General features: G+C 40.9%; 1 protein-coding gene across 3 annotated transcripts in view; it reads right to left on the reverse strand.

Annotated features, from left to right (window-relative positions):
- LOC306827801 (pre-B-cell leukemia transcription factor 1-like) overlaps window positions 1-10781 on the reverse strand; it is a 56220-nt gene extending 45439 nt beyond the window's left edge. For all 3 annotated transcript variants that reach the window (XM_079349860.1, XM_079349861.1, XM_079349859.1), the window contains exons 1-2: window positions 10074-10781; window positions 9085-9158 (exon numbers count right to left, since the gene is read on the reverse strand). In XM_079349860.1, coding sequence (XP_079205986.1) covers window positions 9085-9158; window positions 10074-10261 — 262 coding nt within the window. In that variant the 5' untranslated portion in view covers window positions 10262-10781. The remainder of the gene's footprint in view (window positions 1-9084; window positions 9159-10073) is intronic.
- Window positions 10782-12901: the final 2120 nt, after the last annotated feature.

Raw genomic sequence — 12901 nt, forward strand, 5'->3', positions numbered from 1 at the left:
AGTTTTAACTGGTCCAATCTTGACTAAATCGTCCATTCTTTGTGAAACATCATTTTGACCTCTCTCAGAATCTGTCTCATTGTCTGCATGATGAGCTTCTGGTTCCTCATTAACTTCAGGAGGTGAGGACTGAACTTCCATTTCAAGCCTTTGTGCCTCCCACCTTTACCTCAGTCCACTAGTCATAAAAATGTCATGGCAGCTACAGAGCACACAGGCCACGCTGAGCTCTAACAGGAATCACACGCTACGAGCCAAACCCAGCAGGGCAGATATACACAGCCAGTGGTTACAGCTTGGAGGTCGGTGAGGAGTCTCTGCGTGTGACTTTCTGCATGTTCACCCTTCCTAACTTCCTGACATCAGCCTGAAAGTGACTTCAACCAAGAGTGCATCCTCAGTTGACTCTGCTGGTGTAATGTTGCACCGTGGAGAGAAAATGACAGACCATTTATAAAACAGGAAGAGGAGCTAACTACAGTAAGCATAAGCTATTTCTGGAGGAGGATGTCTGCGAATAACAAAGAGCTGTCAAACTCTTACAGGTCCAGAATGAATAAAAATCACTTTAAAAAATGAATAAAAGGCAACGTCGATGCAGAAGAAGCTCTAAGTTTTGTGATCCCACCTGCTGTGGCCCCTGCTGCTCCTGCAGGCGATCAAACTGCACGCTTTAAGTTCCCCGCCATGTCGCCAGTGCCGGAGCTGGGAAGGCATCCAAAACCACAATGCATTTCTGCTATGGAACATTTGTTTCCTTTCAGAGGGGGGGCGCAGGGCCCCACAACATGCTTCTACATTTTTCTGTACTGCCACATTGCATGACAGTTTATTTTGGGACGCGCAGGTTGGCACCTGAGACACAAAGCTGACAAAGCACCGGGTGTCACTTCAATGAGGCCAGTTGGTGCCGTGACAATGCCTCTGGCCATGCAAAGCTACGAGATGGACAACACAGCCCTGAATATTTTGGCAAAGTGGGAAAAGAGGCATCAGCTGTTTGCACATTTTCATCTTCAGAGGGAACAAAGCAAACATGCAAAATCTGATTCTGAGACTGGTGCAGGAGGGATCACACCTCAGACTACAGGACAGAAATAAAATCTGATCTGCTGTGATGGACTGCTTACCAGTTCAGGGTGTTTCCTTGGCTCACACCCAGTGCATGCTGGGAATTGATCCAGCAAATCCAGCTCCCTAAATAGTAACAACTTGGCAAGACAATAGCTGGATGACTGAAAATCTGAAAGTATGCAAAGCTCAATTTTAGAATTCATGATGCATCCCTCAATATCAAACAGGAACTATGAATTTCACTAAAAAAGGGTTTAATATGTTTTATTTTATTTTGATTGACACATTATTTATCCAAATTTATATTCATGTAGAATGGAAATAGTTGTGTTCATTCTTGGTGCTTCAGTTGCATCATGTCACTGAGCTGATATGACTTTAGGCCGGTGCATTTTGCAGTCAGCAGGCGCTGAGCTGTATCTTCTTCATTGGTTCAGCCCGGCTCCTTACTTTTTGATTTGTGTGTTAGCAAAACTATAACAGACTACATAAGCATAAGCGTACTACACACGGTGCCCCAGTGACAGCCTTGTTCAATCAATATCACATCACATGACTTCAGAGTTCCTGATATGAAGGAAAAAGACAGAATGACAACTTCTAAACACAGACGGATATTTCTGATGGACATAATCAAGTATTTATCCATTAAGTTTTAATATAATATGCCACTGCTACACTGCTTTCTATGTATTTTAGAAGAAAACAGCAGCATGTTGCAAAAACTACATGACAAATCTGTGCGTCTGCTGTGAAAAAACAAGCAAGTGTGAATGGCACTTTGAAAAAACACATCAAAGTGATACTACAAATTAGAGCTGTGATGCAGAACTGTAAGCAATGCAAAACTATTTTTTTATGTAACTTCTGAAAACTGTCACAAAAAGCTGAGAAGAAATTTAACTTTTTCTTGCAACCACAGCACTCAGATCTGCATTTGTTGCTATCATGGGCTCAGGAACATGTTGGTATCAGTTTAATTTATTTGCTCTTCATGCAGGTAATGACACATCACTGAAAAAACCTCTAATGTACTTCACAATAGTATCAATATGTTCTTATACCTTTCATTATAATAAGACTCAAAACAATGATAATTTGCATTATGAACTACATTTACTGTTCATATACTTTTAGATTTGACACTTTGCATAATTTAAGGCATGCCTTTCTTTTTAATGATGTTTCCTCCTAGCGTGTTTTTATTGAGCCAGAGGAACGACAAAGATGAGCAGCAGCAGTGGAATTACAGCCTGCATTAACTCAGTCAATTATGAGCCTGTGCACGATGCTTATTGTCTTCTGTGAGGCAGAAGAGTCAGCAGATCTACAGACGTCAACGCAGTCACAGAAGTACGAAGGAAATTCAAATTGTTCAAAATATTGCTCTGAAAAAAAAGCCCAATCAATACAGTCAATTATCTTGTAGCAGGATGTTGGAGTTCAGTTTCTAAGTAGAACTTATTTTAAAATTCTAGTATTCTAAATTCTTGTATAAATACTCTGCATGTATATCCTGTTTCTGATAATGCAGCTGTGACTGAGTGGAGATAAGATTACAGAGTAAAAAGACTCCTCTGGAAACACACAAACAAAAGCCTGAATACATACACATGCCCCCCCCCCCCCCCACACACACACACACACACACACACACACACTTGTACTGTAAAGTGACAGAGCAACTGCTTTGCTGTGTTAAATATCAGATGCAAATGAAAAGAGAAAATCTATCATGACTCTAATGTGGCCTGATAGGAGGGGGCGCACTCTCCTCTGAGGAGCTGTGCGGTGTGAGGAGGGTGATGTATGGAGGAGCTGGATGAGAGGTGAAAAGCGTAGCGAGACGGACGAAGGGAGGGGTGGATTGCTGGGAGGGAAGGGAGAGGAGGGGGCACGCAGTCCTGCCAGACTCCTGAGAGCCCAGGGCAAAAGTGGAATAAATGTTGATTAGTGTTGATTTTGTCCAACGAGCACCCGGCAACTGACAGTGGGACTAAGCTGCAGCGAAAGGGAACCATTAATCTTGGTCTGGTTTAAGTAGTGTATATTAATTTGTGTCATTTCCACTACGTGGAGAGAGGCCTCTCTCTCTCTCTCTCGCTCGCTCCTTTCTTTCTCCCTCCCTCCAGTGTTTGAAAGCTGTGGCAGCCAAGCTCCTTTCATAGTGAACATACAGTCGGAGCCTGGAGGTGGCGTCTGCAAGAAGCGGCGGGGGAAAGTGGAGGAAATGAGATTCCAAACACTACATTATGGAAAATGAACTCCTGGGGGGGTTGGTATGGCAACCACATTCAAATGTCCCATTGCATGTTCAATTTAACGTGCATAACAAATTTGCAGACTTGATTAAATTCGTAACATATTAAGGAAGCCGGTGTTAAGAAAAGGCAGACCAAACCTGCAGGGATTGAGATTGCAAAGAGAGCTGTGAACGAGCTAAATGGCAGAACAGTGATATTTAGGCAGAGCGAAGGGCGCAGGAGGCGACATTCAGGTAAAAGATGGAGCCTCACGCTCTTTCACAAGTCGACTTGGATCTCGCCTTCAGTCTGTAATCTCCACACTAGCAGGGCTGCTCGGAGCTTAATGTAATTTCTCTACAAAATGCATCCAGTGGGCTACAGAGAGGAGGGAAGAAAAAAGAAAATATGTCCGTGTAAAACAACAAAAACAGCCTAATCCTTCCTTGTGGTGAGGATGAGACTTCATCATGGTAGAGAAACTTCTCGATAAAAATAGATCACTTCCTCATGCCTGTGATGTCAGTGTTAATTAACAAATGACAGCACAGTAAGATTCTTATAATTAAGCTCCTTAATATGATTAACATGTATCAATTAGGCGTCTGACAATTAGCATAATGTATAATGTAAGCACATTGTTCTATACTGTAATGGTATTAACACACCATTTACAATGGCGTCACTCACAGATGAATCTGTGATTATGTTTCTGCATCAAACAGTCAAAAGTCAACTCAAGCCTGATGCTGCTTAATCAAAACACTTTTTTTCCTCTCCCCGGTTGTTTTCATTCTCGGAGCAGAATTGAGCTCTTCCTCTCTCGCTCGCTCTCTCTCTCTCTTTCAGTGGATGATTAAGCAGAGAGATTGGGGAAACAGCTGTGGTGGCGAGCTTGGCATTTCTCTCCCCTGACTGCTGCTGTATCAGCATCGACCAGGAAGGAGGATAAGAGGGAGACAAAAAGCTGCTCCGTGTATCCGAGTCTCCTCTTTCGTCCGCTGAAGAGACAGCGGGAGAGGAACGGCCCTGTGACGCCACGTCCACTGTCAGACGTCGACACGACTCCACATACAGAGAATGTAAAACACATTTTTAAAACCTACTGATCTTTTCTACGATCAGGATTTGAGTAGTTACAACTCATTTGGTAAATTAGATCTGCACTATTCGGGTTCATTTAAAAACAACACCTTTGACTTTTAAAATGTGATTTTTAATTTGAACACTTCTACAAAGACAAACATGTTAAGAAGTGAAAAAGAATGATGCACAAGGTAAAAACTATTTTTTGATTGGGAGAAGTTCGTTTAAATTTGACTGATGTCTAATCAATGACTATATTAGACATTGTCTGCAGACAAGAAATGCAATGATTAGTGTCATTGTCACTTTTGTTAATTTCACTTTTTTTGTTGCGGTTGTTTGTTGTTGTCTCTATACCTGCTGGGGTGAGGGATGAACATTAGCTGCTAGCCAACTCTGTTTAAAATTATTTTACACATTACCTGCCAAAACAAAAAAAATAATACAATTCATTTATTCATAAATTAATTTTTTTTTTTTTGGTCAGTAATCACTATGTCAATAAATTTCACTGTGAGGGTATTTCATGGGTCATTTGTCAAATTAAAATTAAATGTTGAGGTTGTTGTTAAAGAAAAATAATAATGGTTCATGAACAGAAGCATTGGCTGCTGCTCTTCCTTTGACATGACAGTAAAGTGTATATTAACATAATTTCACGAATTTACACAGGGCTCTACGACTTTTGTCTTGAAAGTTATACAGACTAGTAATTATGAGAAAGGAGGATAAAATACAAGTTTAAATAATTTTAAGTTGTGGCCCTCGTCCTAAAGAAGTCCAAACACCATATATTTGACCCTTTATAATCACTTTAAAAATATTGGCAAATTTCTTTCTGTAAAATCCATTAAGATTGAATTTGTTCTACAGAGTGTGTTATATATGAAATGGGACCTGATCAGCGTGCAGAATGCTATAAAGTGTTTGGACGGTGACATGAAGGCTGATCTGAGTTCAGCCTCTGTAATACAAATAGGCAGACGCCAAGAAGGTGAATAGGCTGACAACTCAATGTAGTGTAGGCTTCCATGCACCTTCCATAATCAGACCTCTGGCTCATTTCATCCTGTCAAACACTCCTCGACTGCCCTCTGTAAAACACCCTATTTTCACCCTTCAAAAAATAACATTACATCATTCGCCCAGTCATTTTTTATAAATGGAGGATCCCCAAGGCTTGAAACCCAACACTACACAAACACGGGCCACAAGAAAGCTGGCCTTTTGTTGAGGTTGAGAGGAGAAAAATTAAACAGCGAGTCAGAGCAGCACATTTAGTGAGCGGCTCAGTCGAGGAGTGGTTTTGTTTGACACTGCTGGAGATTTATGATGTTGGTGAAGTGTTTACAGAGGTCAAGGCGGCTCATTTTCCAAATCAGTTTGTCAAGCATTTGCTTATCTAAAGAAGCTTTTTCATCAATCATAAAATAAATCTGTGGCTGAAGAGCAAAAGAAAACAGTCCACCTCAAAAATATCTGACTTTTCATACAGATGACATGCAGAAAGAGGAAAAAACCTGGATGGAGTTCTTTCATATTCATATCATCCCTATCTTTACACACCTTAAACTCAGTTAGTGCAAGGATAAGATTTCACGGGCCAATAGCAGAGGAGTCAAATTGTTTGTGTGTATTTTTGGAAAGTCTCTGTGAGAAACTCGGAGCACCCTGCTGTTGCTACGACGAACCTTAACACAGAAAAATAACTGCTGTTTCTGGCTTTGTTCCACGTTTTCGGACACATTAAATAATATAATTAATACGCTTTGTTAATTTTCTGCTTCGCCTCCTCTCAGGAATGTGCCACACACACACACACACACACACACACACACACACGTACAAAATTGTGCACAGCGTCTAAAAACTGCATTCCTTCCTTTGAAGTAAAAGAGACAAACCTGAGTATGCCTGGAATGAAACGGGGTGAAGATGAAGTTTAAATCAAGTGTTCCTTCCTCATCCTCTCCTCCCGTGTGTTGCTGCACCGTTGCGATTGTTTATACTGCACATTATTTCTGTTGGCCATCCCTCACTTCATCCCAGTAAAAATACACACAGTGGGTCACAAGTTCAGGCCCTAGATCAACACTGGCATTGTGTCCTGCAGGTGCTGTCAGCCGCTCCGGGGATGGAAAAAATACACACAAGCAAACAGCAGCTCAGTGGATACACACACACACACACACACACACACACACACTGTCTCTGCACTCAGAGGGGACTGCAGCTTTCAAAGATGCTACAGCTGTACAAGTGGAACACTAGTCTACATACACTCAGTGTGAAATATTTAAAGGTGGAAATGGAACGGTCGGGTCTGGTCTGGTACAAAATGAGGAAAGAGGAAACAGAAACATCGGTGCCGTTGTTGTAAAATGAAATACTCAAATAAGGACGAAAAAGGCCAAACCGAGCATATCATACAACTCCAACTTATAACATTAACTATTTTAAACCATTCACAGAAAGTTGGACAAGTCATTCATCCATGTTCAACCGACAGTCAAAGACTTTTTGTGTTGTGAGTGTAGAATATAAACCTAAACACGCCAGAGCTCTGACACAAGCCAACATTAGAGAACCACAACCATCCTCCTTAGACTACATTCAGAAGTTGAAAAATAGAATAAAAAGTCATCAACTTTTCTTTGCACTGACCAGCACAATCATTATTCAACTGTAAATTTCATAGAATTACATTTTTTAATAAAGCAAAATTAAGAAGTGTAAAAATCTGAACTGCTTCTTTGTCTACATTTTAAACAGATGTGTTTTTTTTAAATGTATTTTACAAACCACTAGAGGGAGCAACAAGCGGCGTCTTTTACTCAACGTTTGAAATAGATCGTTTCTTTTTATTCAAAAAATTCTGTAAATTAAATTCAGTCCAATCAGCATGTTGAAACGAACCACACGCAAAAAATCAACTGTTTAACTATCTATCTAAATATCTGAGCAACAGAGTAATGATGTTATTCAAAATATGAATCATTGATAAACGAGCCAGTGTTTGATATGTGATAGAATGAAGAGTAAACACAACATTTGAATGTGATTTTGGACGTGATAAGGGATCCCTGTAACACTCCATGTTTCGTGACACTGCGGTGGTGTTTAGATGAAGGTTTGCAGTGTTAGAGAAACAATTATCCTGAACTATGACACTATTGATTTTATATCAACATGGAGACAAGCAGACAAACCTAAGTGAAGTCAATGTTTAAAATGTGTGATATAAAAATGAGCTATCCAGATAAAAGCAAAATAAAAAGTAAAGCTAGCGCTTTCCAGCTCTCCTGAAAGTTTCCGAGACAACACGAGCAGCAGATCTTCAGTGAGCTGCACCTCGTATTTATAGGTTGCCGGCTGAAACAGAGAGAAGAATGGGTGTGCAGACAGGAAGAGGTCCAAGTTACTTTGTACTCTCTGCAGAGCCGAACTTTGGATGAACTCCGAGAAGCGCCAGGGAGTAAAACACTATGCATAACTGTGTCATTCCCCCCTCCAAGAAACCTAGCAAGACAACAACAAAAAAAAAGAAGAGGGAGCCAGCGGGCTTCAAAAGGCCCCCTACTTCCTCCTAAGGCTGTGGCCGATTCATGATAAACTGCCGGGGCTGCTGGGTAGGCAGCGAGGTGAACTTCAATGAAAACATCCATGAAAGCAGCGGGCGAGGGTGGGATCACACACGAGAAACAACATAAACACACACCAGACAACGCCGCCTCAAAAGTCAAGTATGAGCAAGTGCAACTTTGGGGACAATGAAAACTCAATCTTCTCCATCCTCCATCCTTCTATTTGATTTCATGCACTAATGAGTGTGAAAGCACTGCCTCTCTCTCTCTCTCTCTCTCTCCCTCTCTCTGCTTTGGCGACTCAATATCTCAACAGGGTACGTTTTAAGAGGCCTGGAGAAGCACATCAGTCTAAAGACAGGGAAATAAAAAAAGATGAGATGCATGCTATCAGTCTGAAGTGCACTGAATTCTATCTGTGCCAATTTCAGAAATGTCACAGGGAAAATGATTTGGAAACATGACTTACGCCTCCTGTGTTACGTTATTTTCTTTCCTAGCAATTATTCTGCTGACATGCTTTCTCACAACCGCTTTAATAGAGAGACACAATACAGGATAGAAGGAGACGTGTTCACCACGCTTTGACAGTTAACTCACGAGGGGAGACGTCAACGTGCTTGTGACAATTTTAGCTCCAAACTCCCCATTATTCCACAATAGCATCAGAAAAAAAGCTCATTCATATTTTGACACGATAATTGATAAGGAGTGCTCAAGGTAATTGTCCACAGTTCCTATTGTGAAAGAGTTAAAATGCTACAGGAGGAAACACATGTCTTACATGTCAGTGAAATTTATATGCTGGATTGTGTTGTGACTGAATATCCAACATCAGGTGACTTTAGCGTGTGAATAGCAAATTAGCCTTTGATGATAAAATAGTCCACACAATGCCTCTTTGTGTGTGTGTGTGTGTGTGTGTGTGTGTGTGTGTGTGTTTTTTTTTAGCTGCATGCTCTTCTAATGGATCATACTGTGTGCAGTGTTGTGTTTATTGAACCTGCTTGAGGAGTGTTTCTTACAGACGATGTGCACAGAGCAGACTAGTTTTGGCTATCTACTGTAAATTGAGTGCAATATCAAAACAGACGTACCTGTTTTTTCTTTGATTTCACACAAGACATTGAACAGAGCCGGCTTCATTCTGTGACAGTTCAGAGCGTGTTTCCTGCAACAGAAAAGTGGCTTAATAAGGAAACCACAGACACATGAATACTATTCAAAACTAACTCACACGAAAGCTTACTTTATGGCCAACCTTTTATCCTTTTTTTCTTTAGGGCCAAATTCTTGAATAAATTACAGGTGCTGACTATTTTCAAATGCAGAATAACATCTGGGCTGTGCAGATGTGAAACATATTTTTGTTAAGACAAACAGAAAGTTTAACCTGTGTCAATTTGATTATATTTAAATATCATATTTATATTTTTGAAAAAATATCAGTTGAGGATAAGAAAAATCAAATGTGCATCTTTTGACGTTCATCTGCAGCTTCAGTGAATTTAAAGTGGATTCAAGATGGAAGAAGTCTTGAATTATGTATCAGGAGTAAAAATAGAAAAGGAAAAAGTTGTGTTGCGCTCACCACGCTGAAAACAAACTGGAAGACACTTAAATGACAGCTTGAAGTGTTACCCAGTAATTTTGTTTATATGTATATATGTGTGTGTGTGTGTATATATATATATATATATATAAATTATTTTTTTTTTTTTAATCCCACTTCAGCTGTATTTGTTTGAGTCTAGTGATTTAAGGTGTCAAGTGTTTTTTAAGGCTGAAAGTGGGCGACATGTTGGCATGTGACAAAAATAACCAGCACATTCACACACTTATTTTCTGTCCAAGGAGCGCGGTTATTTATGTGAAGAAAACTAGTGATCTGAAGGCATGCCATCGATGTTTCACACTGTTTGATCGGCTTTTGCACGAGGCTGTGTTGCACCTTTACATTTAAAACTTCCATAACGCGCCTAATTTTAATTTGAGAAATTTCCAGATTTGTATTTTTCTTTCTGTTTCTTTTATCTCCTCCACTTTGCCGCCGCCTCCCTCCTTGACAAGAACAGCACATTTTTACCTGGCTTGAGCTTCGTCCAGACTTTGATCCGTGATGGTCATAATTTGCTGTAAAATGTCTCCAATGTCCTGTTTTCTGCCGTCGCCGTCCGTTCCTCCGTTGCCTTCCTGCATGTGCTGCGGCAGGCCGGGGTGCCCTGCCATGCCTACCCCCGTGTGAGAGTGCATCAACCTCGGCTGCTCGTCCATCTCTGCTGCTCTCTGCCTCTTTCTCTGTGGCGCGCTCGCTGCTTAAATCCTGCAAAAATACATAAAAAGAAAAAAAAAAGGAAGGGAAAAATCCCAGTGGCGCTTAAATGTTTGCGCCGCGCACCCGTGTTTTTTTTTTCCTCGCAGGGGCTTTTTCAGGCGAACTGAAGAGGGGGATCGCTGGTGGAAAGCGGAGATAGGAGCCCTCCTGCTCTCTCTGGCTGTCTCTCGCTCTCAGCTGGTCGGAGCTGAATGTGAAATCTGATCTGAACTGCTGCTGCTGCCTTCACAGGAGTAGGCTGTGCGTAAAAAGAGATAGGTTGCTGGTTCCTTCTATTACTAACATGAACTAGGAGCCGATTTCTTCTAATGTGACGCAGTGATCCAAAACCCCCTCTTCCTACAAAAAAAAGTGAGTGTGAGAAATAAGAAGTGTGGATTTATCTCTCTCACTCCATCCTCTTGCTTTTGTCATGTACAGTACAGGTTGGGCAAGCAGTCAGGCAGCGGCAACATAGCAAAGAGCACGAGAGTCAGACTCCGCCTACGCGACATGATTGGGAATATAAGACCATTTAGCCCCACCTTGAGGTGCCTCTCATGAAACGTCGATCATTGGGCTGTAAAGGTGGGATGCAGAGGAGAAGCTGCTGCTGGTACAGAGTGGCAACACGGTGATGAATAAAGCCTGAACTCCATTATAAATAACAGCAGCTGACACAAGAGGTCTGCTTAAGTCTCCCCCACTGACCTCAGCACGAGCACCCACTGCATCCACAGGAGGGCATTTTATTCCCACTCTGTGCCAAGAAATAAAGGGGCACTAATCAAAACTATTGGCTGGCCCTTTCATTGGTTAGACAGATAATGTGAGTGAAGATTTATGGGTGGAAAAATCCATCCGCTGATGTGTCTTATGGAAAGCCCCTTTTAGATATGAATCTATTATATTGGTATGAATCAAACAGTCAGACATGCTTTTTTGTGTTGCAGTAGGCAGTGGAACATCGACTTTGTTCATTCATTTTCAGGTATGTTGCAGGGCTCCGCTTGGCTGACTTTGGCAGGGTCCTCCTAATGTAAGGCGGTGACCCATGTTGCGCAGCCAAGCAGCAAGGCCCGAGTGTGTCTGGCCAGGCTGAAAAGTGCCCTTCAGGCCCAGTGCTGCTGCCTCACTGCCGCCGCTGCTCTCCTCCACCACTGAGAGCCATTCAGAGGGAAGAGAGGAGGTGGAGGAGGAGGAGGGGTAGAGGAAAAAAATAACGCTTGTGTGGAACTAAAGCACAGTGTTGTGCAAATCATCAGCCTGGTTGTATGTACAGTATGTGACACATATAATAATGAATGTGTTGTATGTAAATGATGAAGAGTGCCTAAATTATGTTGTATAGTGAGCAGCTTCAAATGAAAACAAGAAGATGAGAACTGTTCATGTGACCTTTTCCCTGATGTGAATTAGTTTTGACATTAAAATGTGTAAACAATGCCCATCGGAGAAACCACCAAACCTGGTTGTAAACCTGGTTTTAAGGTTGTTTTTTACAGTAGAACCAAGAAGCCTTTCTAAGTTTTCTTGTTAATGAATTTGGTTTCTGTTTAAGATCATTGTCGTAAGCAGAAGGTTCACCCAGCCTTGTCCCGATGGAGAAGCCAAAGAATTTAACTATGGTCCAAACAACAGACCACAAGCCGTGTGATTGGAACGTTGGGTGGCGTTTTATTTACTGCAACAAATCGTTTCGTATTCTCAGTTCTGTTGCGGTTCTAGAAATTCTACAGAAGGAAGAATGTGGCATGCCGGTATAATCAACTGCTGCTCAATATTTATACTACACACTGAGTGTTTTTAATCTGATCTGATCTGTCTTTCTGCAAGTAAAAGTTTATTTCGTGTTTCTGCCTGGTATTATTTAAGTCTATGGCTTTTTTTCTTCCTTCATTTAATAAATATAAACATGCTCACAGCTATGTTTTTTTACTCTTTGCTATTGATGCTATATTCCTGTTTTTGAGCTGTTGTAATGACTAAATTTACCCTAAGGGGGAATTAATAAAGTTTATCTATATCCTTTATCAGCTCCAAATCCAACATAATAATATGCTTGGTGTCACTTGCCCTGGCTTCCTGTTCACAAACAAGCAGAGAATGTGCCGGAATTTAAAAACTGGCGCGATAACAAGCATAAAAATCTGACTGCCAACTAGTGTTTGTACAGTAGGCAGAGTGTTCTGGGGCTATGCAGACACACCAAGTATGAAGTATAAATCAGACTTAACCGATGTGATATAACCACCTTGTTACTGAGCAAAACTAAAAACATTGTTGAAAAGGACATTGTTGACATCAATGTTTAATCTAAAGACTTTATGAAAGACATTTTGAAGCAAAACCACGAAGGTAGCCATATTGAAAATGATATCTCCACAGATAAGACAGACAGCCTCCGAGCAAAAAGCCAGTGACGCCCCTCATTATGTAAAAGTATGCAGAACACTTTGGCATAAAATAACCTAAAAAATTGTGTTATTAAAAAAATAATCACCAAACATTTTCTTTAAATAAAGAAAGAAGTTATTCAGACAAAAAAAAAATTGACCCAGACAGTTAACATGTGTATTTCTGCTGTTTGGTGTTAATGG

Source organism: Symphodus melops (assembly GCF_947650265.1).
Source record: "Symphodus melops genome assembly, chromosome: 8".
NCBI classification, from domain to species: domain Eukaryota; kingdom Metazoa; phylum Chordata; class Actinopteri; order Labriformes; family Labridae; genus Symphodus; species Symphodus melops.